Source organism: Typopeltis vanoorti, chromosome 22 (genome assembly GCF_054136105.1).
Source record: "Typopeltis vanoorti isolate ZY-2024b chromosome 22, IOZ_Tvanoo_1.0, whole genome shotgun sequence".
In the NCBI taxonomy this organism is placed as follows: Eukaryota; Metazoa; Arthropoda; class Arachnida; order Uropygi; family Thelyphonidae; genus Typopeltis; species Typopeltis vanoorti.
The window spans coordinates 31,531,544-31,552,045 of NC_143570.1; the positions used below are offsets into that span (position 1 = coordinate 31,531,544).

Below are 20,502 nucleotides of genomic sequence, written 5' to 3' on the forward strand. Positions count from 1 at the left end.
TTATCCGTCAGGCATCCAGACATGGCGTGACTCCTTTACCATCATTTGATATATCTTTTCATGTTTCGTAAAGAACGTATCCATTTGCTAAAGTGTATTTGGATTTTATTAAATCATAAGTCATTAAAATATGGATTGGAAGTATTTATTGTCAATTAATATGTTTAACTTATTAGATATAAAATCAAATTTCCTTTACATTGATTTTCGAAAACTAAAGTTTTCAGTTTTTTTCGTAAAATCCACGCATATATTACAATTGCTATTTCCTGCCTAGAGAGCAGTTTCCTTGTGTGCATGCTACCCAAATAGCACCATATGCTTTCCCATTATTTCATGCAAAAATTCATAGTAATTTACAAGACTTGAGATATTTAATGAACAATCCTTCATGAATGACTAATGAACAGACAGCCATGGTACTAGGCCAGCAAAGATATGTGCATATGATTGGTGTGGTATTAACAAAAGATCACGCAAGTCAAAGATAAAACTCAGCATACGATTTTTGAATTGAAATGCTAATTCTTGCTAATTCTCTTCAACCAAATTCAATATCTAGTGCCATAACAATATTCCCTATATATTTCCTAGCTTTAACACGTTTACGAATTTTAATACTTTCTGTTGATTTTTATTGTTGCTCTGCATTTGAGCTGGGGGAAAACAGACTTCCACACATCTAGTTTTTAGTGTTTGCCAATGCAGCATATGGTTTTTGCTTGCGGCTAAATAGCATAGTTTTTTGGGGAAAGGATATGCGATTCATTAGTTAGTGCCATTTTTATCCCAGTTGTCTTTAATTGCACTATTTGTTGAGAAATATATTACACAGACTGCAAATGTTTGTACCTTATTCAGTTAAAAAATAAAACGACCTGCTTTTACTTGCATCTGCAGACGTATTGGCTAGTATGGAGGGCGCATGGTTTGCCATGGGAAGCATGTCACTATTGCCATGAGGGGAACGTGATTAACCTTTTTTTCTGTGCGAGGTTACGGAAACGTTTCAATTTCTTTTTTTCGCAAAGTAAAATCAGGGGTGCGAGTTATACGCAAGGACCAATTATGTTCCAGTAAATACGGTAAGTTATTTTTAAAGCTATGCGAAATGTATTATCAGTATTCAGGATTAAGAAGTGTTGCCTGCACGTGATTAGATCTCAACTACGTTAATTTCAACTCAGTTAATAGTAATAGATAAGGGTGAAACTGATGTACTGAAGTAAACAAATGAAAAAAATAAACACATTCCTTGAGTGTTTCTAAAATTTTGTAATATTGTAAAAAGTATGTACATATTTAACTTTTTGTTAATTCATGGGATAAAAATATTTAATATTATTTACTCATTTGACAGGCAAAGCCTAACCCATAATGTCCATGCCAAGAAAGTATCCGTCTGGGTGTCAAAAAAGGAAATCAGCAGAAAAGAAAAAAGAAAAAACGCAAAATCTCAAAAAGTCGCAAGTAGATTTGTTTTCATGGCGACAAAATAAATCTGACAATGAAATTGCTATGACTTTAGCAGTTGCGATTCAAATTTCGACTGAAGAAGAAAACTCCAAACAAGCTACACAACTTTTCAACAAAAATGTAGAAACTGTGGGATTCGTCGAAAAAGACGCGTCTGATTATACAAACGTTTTGGATACAACAAATAATGATGAAAACAATAATAAGGATGGTGATCAAGTGAATATAAATGATCCAGGTTTGTGGCCAAATATTATAACTGATAAATTTAGATTATTTTGTGTTAAAAACGGACCTAAAAAACATCATCAAGACACATTGGTTAAGAATGTTGAAGGTAGATCATTTTCTACATCGTACTATTTAAAAAAAATGCCAAATGGTGAAACTCAGCTTCAGCTGGTTAGTTTACTCAAAAGCTCAAGACTCAGTATTTTGCTTTTGTTGTGTATTATTTTCCAAAAGAAGAGGAAAAGATCAATCAACATGATTTATATATTATTATTATATCACACCTCCAGGGAGTCCAAAGACTCATCGAGAGAGGGCATCTACTCTGCAACTCTTCGTCTCACTACTCTACCAACCTTCGTCATCTAACACCAACGCCATCTACCACCAACTTTCACAGACAATCACAAACATCCATGCCCACGGCAGGATTCGAACCTGCAGCCGTTTGACTGGAGAGCGGATATGCTAACCACTCGGCCAACTAGGCTGGCAATGGTTTTAATAAATGGAGAAAACTGTCATCTGTAATTCGAGATCATGAGCTTTCTGTTGGTCATTTTAATTCTTTTATTGCTTGGCAAGAATTATTAAAAAGGCTTAATTTATGTTCGACTGTTAACAGAACAAATCAAATTAATATAAATAAAGAAACGAAACGTCTAAAATTACTTTTCCAAAGAATTGTAGATGTAATTCTATTTTTAGCAAGTAATAATCTGTCATTTCGAGGATCCCATGAAACAATAGGAATCCCGAATAATGGAAATTTTTTAAGTTTAATAGAATTATTAAGTAAATATGATCCTGTGCTAATGGATCATGTAAACAGAATTATAAATACGAAAAAAAGAATTGTGCATCATTTGGCGCATAGATTTCAAGAGGAAATTATTGCTGCATTAGGTAATGAAATCCTTAATAAAATTAAAGACGATATAAAAGCAGCCATATATTACAGTATCCAAATGAATTGTACTCCTGATATTTCTCACAAGGAACAAACTTCAATAATTATTAGATATGTAAATTTTGTAGACAAAAAATTAATTATAAATGAGTCATTTATAGGATTTATTGAAGTAACTGATGTGACTGGTGAAAGACTAGCAAATTCGCTTTTAAAAAGAATAGGTGAGCTTGATTTAGAAATTATGAATTGTACAGGGCAAGAATACGATAACAGTAGCAATATGAAGGAACATATAAAGGCGTACAATCTAGAATAATTAGTTTAAACCCTCATGCAATTTATGTACCTTGCTTATCACATTCTTTTAATTTGATAATTTGATGCTGCTGCTTCCAGTAGTATATATTGTAAAAAATTTTCGGAATATTGCAACGTTTATACTGCGTATTTTCTGCATCTACAAAAAGGTGGGAAATTATACGAAAGTATTTAAATTTTACACTTAAACTATTATTATTATTATTATTTGACACTTCCAAGGAGTCCAAAGACTCATCGAGGGAGAGTGGCCAACAGCATCGAACGTTTGTTCCCCTTCCAACTACTAACCGCACTCAAACTTACTTAACTGAGCCATTAGTAGCAGAGGCTCTACTAATCGACCAACCTTTGCCGGCAATTATGTGATACTCGATGGGAAGCCAAAATAGATGCAGTCAAAGCAGTGTATACACAGTTTGAACAAACTTATAATGCCTTAGAAGAATTTTTGGTGCAATTAACGATAACACAGCAGTATCCGAAGCTAAAAGTCTACTAGAATTATTACAAGAAATGCCATTTATTTTAAACTTATCGGTGTGGTTTAAAATATTGTAAAAAAATTAATAGTATCAAACTATTTCAAGCAAAAACAATTGTTCTTGACTTTTAATTTTTGTTTTGTAACTTGAATTGTAATTATTGCTTTTAATTTAGTGAATAAAATTAAAAATGAAATCCAAAATTTAAGATCAAAATTGAATACATTTTTAGATGACTCAAAAATGATAGCACAAAACTTGAATATTTCTGAAGACTTCCCTGAAAAAAGAATTTGAAAAAGAAAAAGATTATTTTCCGAACTAGCAGAAGATGAAGTTTTACTAAACCCGGTAGAGGAATTTAGATGTCACTTTTTCAAAATGTTGTGATTGATACTGTTATTGTACAAATAGATGAGAGATTTAAAAATATACCCAATGTTGTTTCTTATTTTAAATTAATCACTGATATAAAAACATTAGAAAAAAATGAACTAGAAAACTGCTCAAATCCAGGAAGTTGATTTGTTATGAAAATTAATCTTGGACCAAAAAAATGTAAATAATGCGCAAGACATATTGCAATATATATATTAAATAATAGTTATAATGAACTATTTCCAAATGTGCTAACTGTATTGAACATTTTCTGTACATTACCAGTTACTATAGCAAGTGCAGAGCGTTCTTTTAGCAAATTAAAATTGATAAAGAATTGTCTTCGGCCAAGTATGTGCGAAGAACGCTTAAATGCACTTGCTGTATTAAGCATCAAAAAGTAAATTCCGAAAAATTGTAATTTTTCAGAAATGATTAATGACATAGCAAAAAAAAATCGCATATTTAAATAAATACATATTAAGCAATATACGTGTTAGTAAAACTAGGCCCCTAAATAGTAAACCTATTTATTTTTTTATGTGCGTAAGTTAATTTTTTTTATTACTTTAAACAATAATTAATCGTAAATAGTTTTTTGTGCGCTAGTTGGTTAGCCAGATTACTTTTGTTTGTGTTAAATATTTATTTATTTTAATTATTTAATACTTTTGTTTTGTGTTCAGTAAACGTTATGTTAACCTGTTATATTTTGAATGTTTTTTTTTTTTTTTTTTTTTTTTTTTTTTCCTGTGCCAAAATCATTTGCAGGTAGGACGTTTTACAATACATTTATTTCGAATCCTTTGATTATTACCTTTGAAAAATATTTTAGGGCCCCAAAAGGTTTTTTGCACCCAGGCACCTTTATAGAGAAGGCCGGCCCGGGGTATTTGCTATAGTAAGAGTTTATTGTATATCTGTAAATTGTGTATACTTGGACTAATTGGTCTATGTGGGAATTACGAGGGTGGTCCGAAAAATTCTCTGCCTCAACCATAGATGGCGACACTATTGGCAAGTTTTTTTAAGTTGGTACATCTGTCATAAGCATCCATGTGAAAAAGCAAGTCATTCTATCAGTAGTTTGTTTTATACAGCTGTCTGAAGCAACAGTGTTGTCTGTATCCCTTGAAATGGATAAAATTGAGTATCATGTGGTTATAAAATTCTTTGTAAAAGTAGGTTTAACACCAAAAGAAATTCATTTGAAGTTCATAAAAGTTTATGGGCACTCTTCTCCTTCACTTTCTACAATTAAGAAATGGGCTGCCGAGTTTAAACGTGGCCGTACCAGCCTCGAAGATGATCCATGCAAAGGACGTCAAAAAAGTGTAACAACACCAGAAATCATTGATCGAGTGCATGATATGGTATTGGATGACCGGTGAATCAAAGTGCATGAAATTGCTGAGATTATAGGCATTTCAAAAGAACATGTAGGATATCTTTGCATGAAGAATTGCATATGAAAACGCTTTGTGCAAGATTGGTGCTGCTGCGCTTACTTCAGCAGATCAAAAACACACTTGCAAGAAAATCTCTGAACAGTGCTTGGAGCGTTTTAACAAGAATAAAACTGATTTTGTGTGTTGATTTATTACTATGGATGAGACTTGGATTCATCATTACACACCGGAATCCAAACAGCAGTTGGATAGAAGCCACAGATAGTTCAGCACCAAAGAAGACAAAGTAGGTTCCATCAGCAGAAAGGTAATGGTCAGTGTTTTGGGATGCTAAAGGCATTTTGTTTATTAATTATTTTGAAAAGGGTAAAACAATAACTGGGGAATATTATTCCGATCTTTTAACCAGGCTAGACAAAAAAATTCGTGAGAAAAGACCCGGTTTGCAGAATTAAAAAATCATCTTTCATCAGACAATGCACCTGCGCACAAAAGTGTTTTAGGAATGGGAAAATTTAGGTATCTGCACTATCAATTGTTGGAACCTCCAGCCTATTCCGCAGATTTGGCTCCCTCTGACTTCTGTCTCTTCCCAAAACTAAAACTCTTCCTTACTAGTCAGCATTTTTCTTCAAATCAAGAGGTGATTGCAGCTGTAAGAGGGGTATTTTGCAGATCTCACTGAGAACCGCTACAGGGACAGGATAATGGCACTGGAGCATCGCTGGAATAAATGTATTAATCTTAAGGGAGATTATGTTGGAAAATAAAAATAATTTTGAAATTATAAATTAGTCTTTTCATTGTTAGGCCAAGAACTTTTCAGTCCATCCTCATAAAAGCTGAATTTCTCAGACAATAGGAGAACCTTCTCTCAGTGTGAGAGTGACTGCCTGAAAAGCTGTATAAAATTATTTTCTTCTCAGACAAGATTTTGATATGAGTGTCTTTCCTAACTAAGTCACACAGCCATTGGTGTCTCCCTACATTGAATGTACAGATGGTGACATATTATAGAGAGCGTATATTTGATATCAGATTTCTGTGTTAGTTTTTTAAATTGTCATCATCATCAAATTCCTGATAAAACCTTCAGAGGGTGTACGGGATAATTATGATAGTACCAGATGAAAAATTACATCATTGCTGACTTCTAATCAATAATTTTCCTCCAAATTAATCTACTATCTGTCAAGACTAATATTATCAGATCTTATATTTCTGTCTTTCAAGGTGCTTTTTACTGTATCAATCCATCTGCATCTTAGTCTTCCTCTGGATCTTTTTCATACCATCCTGGTAAAGAACACTTGTTTTACTAATCTTTCCTCTTCCATTCTGTTTAAGTGACCATATCACCTGGGATTAGCTCTACTAACAAGTTCCTGAATGCTAACAGTGGCAAGTTTTTTCCTAACATCGTCATTTTTGATGTCTACAGCTATTGATGCTGTAAAAATAATCATAATTTAAAATTCTGAATATTTTTGCGTGCTGTTTATGTTAGAATGTTTATTAGTTTTGATTTTATAACAAGCATTGTCGGCACTTGCAATGTGCCCGTTATTGAAATTGTTTTGTCAAAGTGATATGTAAAGCATTTAAAAAATTTATGTACTTACCGGATTTAAATGGTTGTATTACTTTAAAAAAAAAAGTTATTATAGTTTAAAATATTAAGTTGTGTTTTGAAGAGACATTCTTGTTATACTAACGTAATCTACGTGTCAGCCATTATACCTAACTTCTTGCTTGCCAGTTTCATGGAGTGTGCATGCTCGCCGAGAAGTTTGATGTGTGATTGACAGCTGACAAGGGAGCGTTCGGTATCAGGGTAACGAGAATTAACAAGATAGCATTCGGAAAGAAATAAGAACACAGGCCGGCAGATATTTAGATTCGGAGGAACTTAAGTTTTTTTTATGTGACAGTCGGAGGAAAATTAATAGTATATTCTGAAAAAGGAATTGTGGAACTATAAAGTTTCAAAGTGGAATAAGTATTGATAAATAAAAGAAAATATTGCTATAGATGTTTTAAAAGGAATATCGAGGAAACTCTAATTGGAAGATTAGTAGATTCCAAAAAGGGAAACGTAGAACTCTAAGTTTTTTTAAAGTGGAAGAGTTAAGACTGTCAATAAGCATTAGTGAATAAAAGAAGAAATTGCTATTTACGTTCTAAAGGAAGTTTCGAGGAAACACTGATTAGGAAGTTTCATCTGTCTTAAGGACACCGAATCTAACTATTATTTCTACTGAAGAGAAGACAGAATTGAGTCGGGAAGAATTAATGTGTGTTACATGAGTGATGAGAAAGGATCCTATGAAAATGAAGAATAAAGTCATATATCTTCTGAAAAGGGTCTTAGCAGACAGAGAAACTGGCTATGAACATTTTGTCATTGTGAAAACAAAGTGTTTAGTCTGGTCTTAAGTGTGAGTTTATTTTAAAAGGCCTTGGATCCAATTAAATTTGTAGTTAGTTATGTAATATTGTTTGAAGTGTATATATATTAAGTGTTTGTGTTTTATTAAAAGTGTTTATTTTATATTTTGGTCTTGAGTTAGTGATTTTTTGGATTCTGAAAGAAATAGTAAAAAAGGAGGTCACTGCACCAATTGGAGTGAACCCTTGATCAATAAATAAATAAATAAAAGCACTCAGAATTTAAAAATAATTGTTATAGAAAAATCTCATAAAACTGAGGAGAGATTAAATAATACAAATAATATCATATCTATAAACAATGCCCTCTGTTTCACTCCACTAATTTTTCTCAGAACTCTGATATCAGAGGTCTCTAGTCTTTGATCAACTGTTTTATTTTTAACCCAGATCTCGAATCCATAAATTAAAATTGGTTTGAATGCTCTCTTGTATATACCTAATTTAGTGTTTTGACTAAGTCGTTTTTATTCCATATAAATTTATTCAGCTGACTCCTTACCATACAGCTTTACTAATTCTGTTGTCTATTTCCATATTTAATTTACTATCTTTCTTAATTATTGTGCCTAAATAACTGAAATAATATTTCTTTTAATTTTTTTAAATAGTATAATTTTTTATTTTATTTGTATATGACATTTATCAAATAGAGATATTAGCTGTGTGATTTTCAATCTGATGGCAGATGTAAATAATCTGACTTGCTGATAGAAAGTTTATTATTCCTCTTGTGATATGATCTCTTAACATACTAACATTTTATTATTAAATTTTTTTCTTAGATCTGCTGTTTTATGCACTCCAAGCCATAAGCATTCCCATACTCCATATATACCAACACCTCTGTGCTCTTCAAAACCAGGCATTCCTTTATGTTCATTTAAGAGAACGCCATTAGGTAAACAACTTGTAAATATAATGTTTCACTGATTTTGAAAGTTTATTTTTCACTTGGTTAGACTATCATAAATTTAGTTTAATCCTTTATCCAAGTGTGAGCAAACAAAGTTTGCACCTGAAAATATCTTCAGGACTGAGATAAGGTAGTACAACACCAGGCAACTTGTAGCAAAGGTGGAGCAAGATACCATCTCAGCAACACTACCTTATCCCAGTTCTGAAGATATTTTCAGGCGCAAACTTTGTTTGCTCACACTTGAATTAGAATTGACAGACATAAAATATTACTTAGCACCTTATTATTACTTAGTATTATTTAAACATTACTGAGAGTATCTAATTGCTGCACATGAAAGGATGCACACTCTCAATGCAAAACATTAGAGATACCTACTTAATAGTGTGTCCTCCTCTAGCATTAATGTCCTGTACATTCTCTGAGGCATCTACTCCACCAAAGGCCAGAGGTAATTCCAGCCATGTCTGTTACAGCACTGTCCACACCTCACCTTAGATGTCGGTTCCAGAAACATGGATCTGATGTCTTGCTCTACGGCATCCCAGAGAGAGATTCGATCAGATTTAAATCTGGGGACCTTTGGGACTACTGGATAGTCCCAAACTCGGATGAGTGTTCCTCAGGCCATACCTGGGTGGTTGTGACCTGGTGAGGGCATTGTCCTGCTGAAACAGACAATTGGCTGCAAGTTGCACTAAGGCCATGAAAGTGTGATTAGCCAGCACATTCTGGTAGCTTGCAGCATTTATGGACCTCTCCAGACACACTAGGGGACCTAATGTGTCACATGAGACAATGGGGCCATGGCATCATGCTGTGGACGCCACACCCATATCCTCCCATCAGTTTGGTGCAACTGATAACGGATTCATCAGCACAATTATGGTCTACTTTGCAGAGATCCAGTTTTGATGGTCATGAACACCAGGCAAGGTGCAATGCCCAATGATGAGCTGTCAACAGTGATACATGATTAGAGCATTGGCTCCCATAGACGATGCAGGGCACACCATGCTGTTTGGACCTCTGACCTTGAAACTGGATGTAATTTGTGTTGCTGTTGGCCTGTATGAGCCTGGACAGTCTACGTTGACCCCAGTCATCAATGGCATCTGGTCAGCCACCACTTGTTCGCTGAGTGCTGGTACATCCATTGCTGTTATACTTGCAGTAGACCTTTGATGTGGTTGCCCTCGAGAATCCTAGGGTTCTTATCACTTGGATGATAGAATGTCCCCATCTGTCTTGTGCTGATAATACGTCCATGATCAAAGTTGCTTAGATCACCACATTTAATCATGTTTGTTGATTGGAAAGCCCCAACATCTGTCTATTTGTGGTCTGTGTTCAGGTTGGGTATATTTCACTCTGTACAGGGGATGCCAGTGTCAAAGTTCCAAATGCCAAAATACCAATTTTGGCATTTGGAAATCATAATACTAGATTATTTCTTCTGATGAATACATCTCCTAATGTAAAAGTTATACATGAGTGATATATCAAGCATTTAGAGGTTATAAGCAAACAGTGCCGGTAATCATTTTTGGTATACTTCTTGCATAGCGCAAGCAGTTATGTTAATCTAGGGTCATATTAGACTGAAAATAGTAGGTGTAGTTTGCAGGCCATGCTGGACATCTGGGAGGATACCTCACACGAGCTATAAGGAAAGTAGAGAACCAATCAGGATTTCTGACTCAATGCCCAATGCTTTCTTCCTCTGTACATTCCATTATACGTATCTATTTTAATGCTGATTAATCAGATGGACTGACATTTGGGACTTGGCCTGATCAAATTGTATTCTATGTTGGCTAGTGATGGTACAACATAATCAGATAAAATGCTAGTTGAAGCATTGCTTCATGAAACGAGAACAAACACTTAAACATTAGCTATTATCAACAACCCCCATATAGCTGACTGTAGATACCACCATAAGACGTCACTGAGAAAGAAATGGAGTTAGCAGAGGAATTAGAGAACTTGCCAATGCAATTACTAGTGGTCAGAGGAAGGAGTAACAGCTGTAATATTCAACATTAAAAACACGAAAATCAACTTCTTGAATGGAATTCAGTTAAATATAGAGGAGTGATGCGGGCACGTTTCAAAATGGGGAAATTCTTCAGTGAGATTTTATCAGGGCTTTTCACCTGAAGCTGATGTAGTCAGTATCATACAGAGGTGGCAGGTTTTTTTATTAACTCAAGCTTTTCATCCCATAAACAGTTACACTGGCCTTGTGAACACAGTTATGAACAGACAAGAAAATACTTACTGGACAAGCAAGTCAACGGTTTAAACAACCTTGTTTTATTATTATTCCCTAGTAAAGTATCTTTGCTTCTTATTCTCGCCAACAGTAGGTTGGAAAGATAAGAAGGTCAGTGAGACTTACTGAATCTCACTGTAGCAAACATAGGTAAACAAATTTGGTAATCCTAAAAAAATAATAATAATAATAATAATGCTCCAACCAAAGCTCTGTTTTGGTTGGAGTAGCTCATAATTATCAACTCTTCCCCATTGAAACAGAAAATAACTGTTTTGGAATGTTCTTGTATTTTTACTTGACACTTGTCATTTCCACCAACAGAGAATAGCTTTCCATCTAATCTTCACTCAAAAACCAAAAATTATAATAGTGAAGATACAATAACTTCTGAATAAGAACTTAATAAGGAATCCGCAAAAAACAGCTATTCCTTCCTTATATACACACACACACACACACGCGCGCGCGCACACACACACACACGCACACAAGGGTGGTCTGAAAAGTTGACAGTCTCGACCATAGATGGCGACACTATCGGCAAGATATTTTTTTTCTAAGTTGGTACATCTGTCATAAGCATGATATATGATGATATATCCTGATATATATATATATATATATGTGTGTGTGTGTGTGTGACTAAAGTTTATTAGGCAGAACACTGGAATAAGTTGATACAATTTATTTTAATTGTCAACACGATATTTCATCCTAATTGCACAGGATTTCTTCAGGTGTAAGACTAGCTGACAAAACAATAAGGACTACCAAAGGTTACAACTGCTATGCACTTATAGAAGACATTGACGTTATTTTTAAAATATTTCTAATTGTTCAGAATGTTCTATGTGTTTACGCATTCAAGTGAACGTGTTTAACTAGTGAAGGCTAGGATGTACTCAGAGAAGTTAATATTTAGATGTTTAGGATCTAATCTTATTTCCAAAGGCTCTCAACAACGGTGTAATAGTTCCAATTTATCCAAAAAATCTTTATGTATCATTTGTGACGTGTCTTCTGAGTCAGCTGAAGAGAGCATGTGTGATGACAAAGCAGAGGCTTCACTTCTATGGTATTCAATATCTAAAGTGTTCTTCAATGCGTTGTTCAATTGATTTTTCTGTCTGTCCATAGCAAGATGACTGGCAATGGCACCATAGCCGATAAACACCCCAGATATTGAAGTGGGCTATGTCGAGGTTTTGCGGATCAGAGTAGTGATCTCATCTTGAAAATACTACTTTGATTTTATATTCCTTAAGTATTTTTGATAGTTTTATAGAAATAGGGCTGATATTATGGGAGCATGATAAATTCTCTGTTTAATTTTTCATTAGAAATTTCTCTTGTCTCATGTCAGTTAAGTAGCCTGGAGATGGTGTGGTTATTATAGCCATTTTGAAGGAAAATTTTTCTTAGATGTTGAAATTCTTTGGCTAGTTCATCTTTGTCAGTGATGAGTTGGCAAGGTCTTTATACTAGTGTGGAAATAATATATATATATATATACACAAGGGTGGTCTGAAAAGTTCTCAGCCTCGATCATAAGATGGCAACACTGAAGGTAAGAATTTTTTTTTCTAAGTTGGTACATCTCTCATAAGGATCCATGTGAAATTGGAAGTCATTCTATCAAGTAGTTTGTTTTATACAGCTGTCTGAAGCAACAGTGTTGTCTGTATCCCTTGAAATGGAAAAAATTGAGTATCGTGCGGTTATAAATTTTTTTTGTAAAAGAAGGTTTAATGCCAAAAGAAATTCATTCAAAGTTCATAAATGTTTATGGGCATTCTTCTCCTTCACTTTCTACAATTAAGAAATGGGCTGCCGAGTTTAAACATGGCCATACCAGCCTTGAAGATGATCCATGCGAAGGACGTCAAAAAAGTGTAACAATACTAGAAATCATTGATCAAGGGCGCGATATGGTATTGGATAACCGGCAAGTCAAAGTGCGTGAAATTGCTGAGATTATAGGCATTTCAAAAGAACATGTAGGATATATTTTGCATGAAGAATTACAAATGAAAAAGCTTTGCACAAGATGGGTGCCACGCTTGCTCACAGCAGATCAAAAACACACTCACACGAAAATCTCTGAACAGTGCTTGAAGCATTTTAACAAGAATAAAACTTATTTTGTGTGTCGATTTATTACTATGGAAGACTTGAATTCACCATTGCACTCCAGAATCCAAACAGCAGTCAAAACAATGGACAGAAGCAAATTGTTCAGCGCCAAAGTAGACAAAGTTTGTTCCATCAGCAGGAAAGGTCATAGCATCGGTGTTTTTTGGAATGCTAGAGGCATTTTGTTTATTAATTATCTTGAAAGGGTAAAACAATAACTGGGAATATTATTCCAATCTTTTAACCAGACTAGACGAAAAAATTTGTGACAAAACACCTGGTTTGCAGAAGAAAAAACATCATCTTTCATCAGGACAATGCACTTGCCCACAAAAGTGTTTTGGCAATGGGAAAATTAAGGTATCTGCACTATAAATTTTTGAAACATCCCCCTTATTCCCCAGGTTTGGTTCCCTCTGACTCCTGTCTTTTCCCAAAACTAAAACTCTTCCTCGCTGGTCAGCATTTTTCTTCGAATCAAGAGGTGATTGCAGCTATAGAGGGGTATTTTGCAGATCTTACTGAGAACCACAACAGGAACAGGATAATGGCACTGGTGCATCACTGGAATAAATGTATTAGTCTTAAGGAAGATTATGTTGGAAAATAAAAATAATTTTGAAATGATAAATTTGTTTTTTCATTGTTAGGCCGACTTTTCAGACCACCCTTGTATTTTTCTTTCTTGAAGTGAATTTGCTACTTTCCTTTATCTTCCCTGATCAACTGAATAAATTTATATGGAATAAGAGAGAAATTTGTCAAAATGCTAAATTAGCTATATAAAAGACAATGTTCAAACCAATTTTAACTTATTGGATCTGAGAGCTATGTCAGATATGAGATATGAGATAAAAATATGAGATAAAAGATAGAAACCGCAGATATGAGATTCTTGAGAAAGATTAGGGGCATCAATGGCAACATCGTATTAAAAATGAGGATATCAGGAAAGAACTTCACATTGTCAGCATCCAGGAATACGTTAGCAGAGCTAATATCAGGTGGTATTAGCTGGGAGACATGCTAATACCACCAAGATATATGTGGATTGATATGGTAGAAAGTACCTTAGAAGATAGAAATATAAGATCTGATAATGTTGGAGTCTTGACAGGTAACAGACTGATTTGGAGGAAAATTGTAGATAGGAAGTTAGTAATGACGTAAATTTTTTATGTAGTACTATCATATCCTGTATATCCCCATCCCCCTTGAGGAAACATGTCAGGAATTTGATGATGATGTTTATTGAAGACAACCAAAATGACCTGGATAAGAAGGACAGTCATGGTGATTCCTGTTGTTAATGCTGATGAGTAGATAGGGTAGATCACCAAACTCTGTGTAAAATCAAAACCATCCATTGTGTTACAGTTAATCAGCTCCTGTTAAACCTTTGCTGCTTCCAGGAACATTCCCTCCAGTTTAAATCAGAGACCTCCTGGAAGCAACATAAGATCTGCAGAACTGTAACAGAACAGATGATATGATTTTACATAGATTATATAGAAATCAAAATTCTAAACAAAGGTTTAATTTTGCTATTTGCTCCAGTAAAAATCTCATACACACAGATAATTGCAAATATCGAATTTGGTAACAGCAACTGTCCCCAGTTGAAACAGATGTCATTAGGCTAGAAGCCACTTTCTTACTAGAAGCACTATCTCCAATGGAGAAAAAGCAGCTCTGAAAAAATTTTAAATTAAACCAAAATATAATAATAGTGAAAGAAGATAAGGGCAATGCTATAGTGATCATGAACACAGATGACTACAATAATAAATTGAAAGAATTGTTATCCATTAGATAAATTTATTCACCTATAATAAAGAACTGTAGAATATGAAACAGAACTTGAAGTTTGCTAGATAACCTTACAAGTTGCCCAACTGAAACTATGTCCAATCTAGAAATTTTTTTTTTATCTGCATACACCAAAACTGTATGGGTTACCTAAAGTCCTTAAACTTGGAATCCCCCCCCCTTTCTCCCCATTGTGGATACCATAAATTGTCCCACTTATAAACTCAATATACACATTGGCTAGTCATTGTCATATATAAAAATCTCAGTGCACTTTAAACCACCACTGTATAAAGCCTTAAATCAGAGAATGATCACTTAGTGAGCTTTGATGTGCTGTCTCGTTTTACAAATATTCCAGTAGATAATACACTAGTTCTCCTGTCCAAAATTTAACACCCATTTAAATTGCCAGCTCTTTAAGCACTAGCAACTTAAATTGGCGCCTTTTAGCTGGAACAACAAGCTCTTAAACAAATTGAAGATATAATGATGAACTCCCCACTTTCACCCCCATTGCTAACTTATATATGGAATCATTTGAATCTTTGGCACTTAATTCGCCCTCCTTCAATCACAAACTTTGGTTGAGATATATAGATGATGTCTGCCATTTGGCTGCATCCTCTCTCTAACTTTTTACATTTTCTCAATAATATCTATCCTCAAATTAGTTTCACTGTGGAAGAGGAAAAAGAAGGGGGCTCGTGCCTTCTTGAAAACACTTCACATTTCATGCCACCATCCTATCCTGCCCAGAAAGTCTGAATTTTCAAAACTTTAGCCTCCAGAGCAGTGCAAATTTTGTCCTCAGGACTAGTACTGCACCTAGAACAACAGTCTCTACTCATATCATTCCCATAAAAATCCCTTGCCGAACTCTTTAAAAATGAACCCCCCCCCATCCAGACTATACATACGCTATGTATTTGCCCTACATCAAAGACACAACAGAACTAAGCTCCATCCTGAAACGACACAAAATCAGAACAGTATATAAACCTCTGAACAAAGCCTATGACAAATCAAGGATTACCTGGACCGTCCTTCTTTCCCAGGTGTCTTCAGTATCCCCCTGCAAGTGTGGCTCCCAGTATTTCAGACAGACAGGGTGAGCTACTTTGATCAGGAAAAAAGAACGTGAAAAATACATCCAGAATGGAGAACCAAAATGCACTGTCTCAGCATGCCTTAGAGAAAGATCACTTCATAAGACAGAATGCCAGGCTACTTCACAAATCCTGGATTAAATCAGGAAGGGAGAAAAAAACTTCCTGGAAGCAGCACAAGTTCTACAGAACGTGATAAACTGTAACAGAACAGATGGTATGATTTTACATAGAATGTGGTGCACCACCCTATCTACCTATTAGCATTAATAACAGGAATCACCATGAAGAGTGCCACTGTCGCCCTCCATGCATGTGAGTATCCTTGTTATCCAGGTCATTTTGCTTGGTTTGTTGTCTTCAATGAATGTTAAATTGCCTTTGATAATGCTAGCTTAAGTTAGTGAAACATCGGCTTGTAAAAAATTAATTTGAGCTATTATTTATTTGCTTTCTATGTCTACATAGTTTTATCTTTTAGCAACTTTGATGTGAATAATAGCAACAGTTACAGAATTTAAAATGGAAATACAGACATAAATGAGTTGGCTCATTATTGAGTCATATTATTACTACAAGGCAATGTTGGAACTCATGGATTCACCCACATAAATAAACATAGACCTTATATTCTTACTTTCTGTTCAGTGTCTTGTACACAGCTTCCCTCAAGGAGCACATAGTGGAAGTCCATTATGCAGTTTCATTACTAGTTTCCATTCAACAGTATTCTGGCCTGTTGGTCTTTTATATTTTCATATCTAGCACATACAGGCAAACAGAACCAAAAATTTGTTAATAGTAAAGAATAATATTATGCATATTGAAAAACAGTTATTTAATTTTTCTTCTTCTAATAGGAGCATTTGCAGTAAAGTCAAAACTAGATTGGGATGCTATTGAAAAAGAAAATGAGGTAAAGGTTCTTGTATAATATTTTATAATTAAATTCACGTCACAGTTTTTATAAAATGCTGAAAATGGCAGCTGTTATCCCATTAGTTATCTCATGTTATAATAATTCTGCTTTCTTAAGCTTATTACAGGAATACCTTGTAATGCCATTGCACACATTTCTAGCAGAGAAGGAAAAAACACAAGCTGGGTATAAAGCTTCAAAAGACCGATTGACACTTTTACTAGGAGGTAATGCATCAGGTGATTTAAAATTGAAGCCACTGTTAGTGTACAAAGCAGAAAACCCAAGAGCTCTTAAGGGCTTTACAATTTACCTGTTCATTGGTGTTCAAATAAAAAAGCATGGGTGACTCATTAAATTTTCGAAGACTGGTTTAAAACTTGTTTTTGCCCTGAAGTTAAAAGCTATTGTAAAAATAATGATATTCCTTTCAAAATTTTGATTTTATTAGACAATGTGCGAGGCCATCCAACTCTGTTGACTAACTTAGATGAAAATGTCAAGATTCATTTTTTCCCTCCAAACACAACATCAATTCTGCAGCCAATGGATCAAGGCGTTATCTCCACTTTCAAGGCAAACTTTTTAAGACGAACTTTTGCTCAAGCTATTAAAGCTGCAGCAGAAGAAGATTCTTGGACTTTTGAGTGAATTTTGGAAGAAATTTAACATAAAAGATGCCATTCAAAATATTTATGAATCTTGGCAAGAGGTGACCCAAAGCAACATGAGAGCCATATGGCATAATATCTTGCCGCATTATTCAAAGTACTTTGTTGCCTTTGCAACATTGTACTTTGAATAATGAGATTGAGATTTTGAAGAAATCTCAACAGAAATTGTGCAGATGGACAAAGATGTTGGTTTTACAAGTTTATATTGTAATAATGTGAACGAATGTATTGATTCTCATTCAAATGATCTGGATGATGAAACTCTTTTGGAGTTGGAACAACAATGAGCCTATGAAGCAGAAAAAGACGAAGATGACCTCACTGATGTCATGGTTGAAGAATTTTCCTTTGCTGACCTTTCAACTTTTGTGATAAAAATCAACAAAGCGTCCGACTTTCTCATAAATGCCGACCTGAATTTGGAAAAAAGCATCAAAGTGAGACAAAGTCTCAATAATGCCATCAAATGCTACAGAGATCTAGTACTTGAAGAGACAAAGAAGACAAGGATGGTTCAACGAACACTAAAAGACTACTTTATTAAAAAGTAAATTACTGCATGCTAAAATTGAAGCAATATTTGTTTTGTTTTGTACAACTTTTATATCAGTTTAAAAGGATTTTATTTGTTATTTAGTTAATAAAAATAAAAATTTTTTTTCATTTTTGAACATTTTTATTATCCTAAATTTTTGTAATAAACAAATTAAACTGAAAACCTTTATAAATAGACCTTGAACAATGCAGTTTTGCATAACGCGGACGCTTCTTGGAAAATCAATTAACCACGCTATACAAGGTATTCCTGTATTGTGAACAATGGGAGTTTGGGATATATAGAAAACTTCATTTAATAGCAGGCTTCTTCAAAATCCGTACCCAAAATTGTTTATTCTGCTAAATTACACATATTTATTTTGAAATGTATCTAATTTAGCAGAACGGTCATATTAGAGAGCTAGGTATTACTGGTTATAGACATAGAAGGAAGTCACCCAAGTCTTAGAACATAGGAAAAATTGATTGAATTGCTAGGAGATCCACTTGTTACTATGATTAGCTGCTGAAAACTAGCAGCTCTGAATGTTGATTGGATGACGTTTCCTTGTTTGTTTACCCAGAAAATTAAATGGGCATAGCCATTCCTTGTGAGTGCACTTTGGACCATAGGAAGTTTGATATAATGAATTTCTTTTAGCAAAGCATTGTATCCCAGGACTTTGGTCACTACTTTTAAATAGTTTGTTGTAATGAGAGAGTTTGTTATCATGGTGTTTACTATATTGAACATCCACTGTATATGGATTTGGCAACAAAGAAGAAACTTGTTCTTTATGTGGATAAAAATAAAATAAAAATGTTTAAGTGAAAGGGTTGCTTAGGGGTCAGGGCTAGATAACAGAGAGGACCAGACCTTTCAGCTAAATTACAGGACCATATCACCTTTAAGGAATACAGAGAACTGCATTTCATAAAGGGCTTCTGATCTAATATCCAATCCTCACCTTTATTTGGTGCACCTTGTTAGTAGATATCACTGGATACTAAATAAATGAGAATGGACTGGCAGTTTGGTAACAACTACGTTGTATTTAACTAGAATTATGTTTGCAATTTGTACCTATGGTCCAAAAGAAGGTTCTCCAAAGGAAAAAGTGGAGGAATTTTTTGAGTCATTACAGAAGGAAGCTAACATAAAGAAAACAGAAATTCTGTTCCTTGTTGAAAATGAATCCCTGGTATAAACTATTTCGGGGAAAATTTAAAGAAAAGGACAAAGCTAATAATAATTTTAAGTACTTGCTGGATTTCTGTGCTGGATACATCATTGACATCATGTTTAAACATAAAGATGTATATACATTTACGAGGGGAGATATATCAAAAAAGAAAACTCTTATTTGACTATGTTACTATTGATAGCAATATCTTCACACTAGTTCAGGATATAAGAATATGTAGGGAATTTGAATTAGGAAGTGATCATCACTTAGTTTTGAGAAGGATAAAATTGAATATCATATTGAAAGAATAAACTGTGTTTTCAGAAAAGAATCAGAGTTGAGTAGCTTTCAAGAGTGAATTTGCATTCAACTGTATAAAAAAAAAACTTGGAGTCTCAGGAACAAACTTGGAAGAAAACAGTTGATTCAGCTTTTGGGGGGTATCTGGTGAAGATTTCTTTGAGAATAAAAAAATGAAAAATCAAAACTCCATAGTAGATGCAAGAAGTTAAAAAGGCTGTCTGAAAAAAAAGAAAGCATACTGAAAGTTCCTAGCAAGTAATTTAACAGATAGCTTAAGATACTACAGAGAAAAATGTCAAAATGTTAAGCTATGTATAAAAATAAGTAAACAAAAGTGAAGATAATACTGCTATGAAGGTAGAAGATAAATATCCAGAAGATAGCAAAATATTCTAGAGGCTGTTGAGAAACCTTCGAAATGGAACAAAGAATACCATAAAAGGAATCCGAGATGATAATGATGACATGAAAACCAAAACTTAAGATGTTTTAAATGTACGGGGTGATTATTTTAAAGACTGTTAAATGCTTCAATACTTATAAAGTAGAAAAGCAATCAGAAGTGTGAAAGACAGCTGGAGTAGATGATATTCTGACAAAAATGCTCAAATATGGACATATAGAAGTTTATAGTGGTTGCCCTGCATAATTCAGTACAGGAAACCTCGTTTAACGTGAATTTGATATGCATGATTGAGTGAAATGATACTATTTCCTGCTTTAAGTGAGTGATTAATCAGTTAGCGTGATTTTTTTTATGTTATATGAAATTTTACATTACTCAAATCTTTATCGCCAATCTGCAGAGAGCGGCGGCACTTTTCAATGTAGTGTCATGCTGTGGGCAGTGGCCGGCAACACTTGGTAGTTGACTCAAAGCTATCATCACAAGCACATGTGCAAAGTCTGTTCTCTTGCTCAATCACATTTACTTCATTTTGCTTTAATTTTAATACCTATACGGCTTTGTTGA

At 34.3% G+C, this 20,502-nt stretch overlaps 1 protein-coding gene across 5 annotated transcripts in view; it reads left to right on the forward strand.

Annotated features, from left to right (window-relative positions):
• The window catches only part of LOC150094277 (uncharacterized), a 127,754-nt gene that overhangs the window by 48,498 nt on the left and 58,754 nt on the right, over positions 1 to 20,502 (forward strand). For all 5 annotated transcript variants that reach the window (XM_090412257.1, XM_090412255.1, XM_090412254.1 and 2 more), the window contains exons 6-7: positions 8,444 to 8,559; positions 16,770 to 16,825. In XM_090412257.1, the coding sequence (XP_090268383.1) occupies positions 8,444 to 8,559; positions 16,770 to 16,825 (172 nt within the window). The remainder of the gene's footprint in view (positions 1 to 8,443; positions 8,560 to 16,769; positions 16,826 to 20,502) is intronic.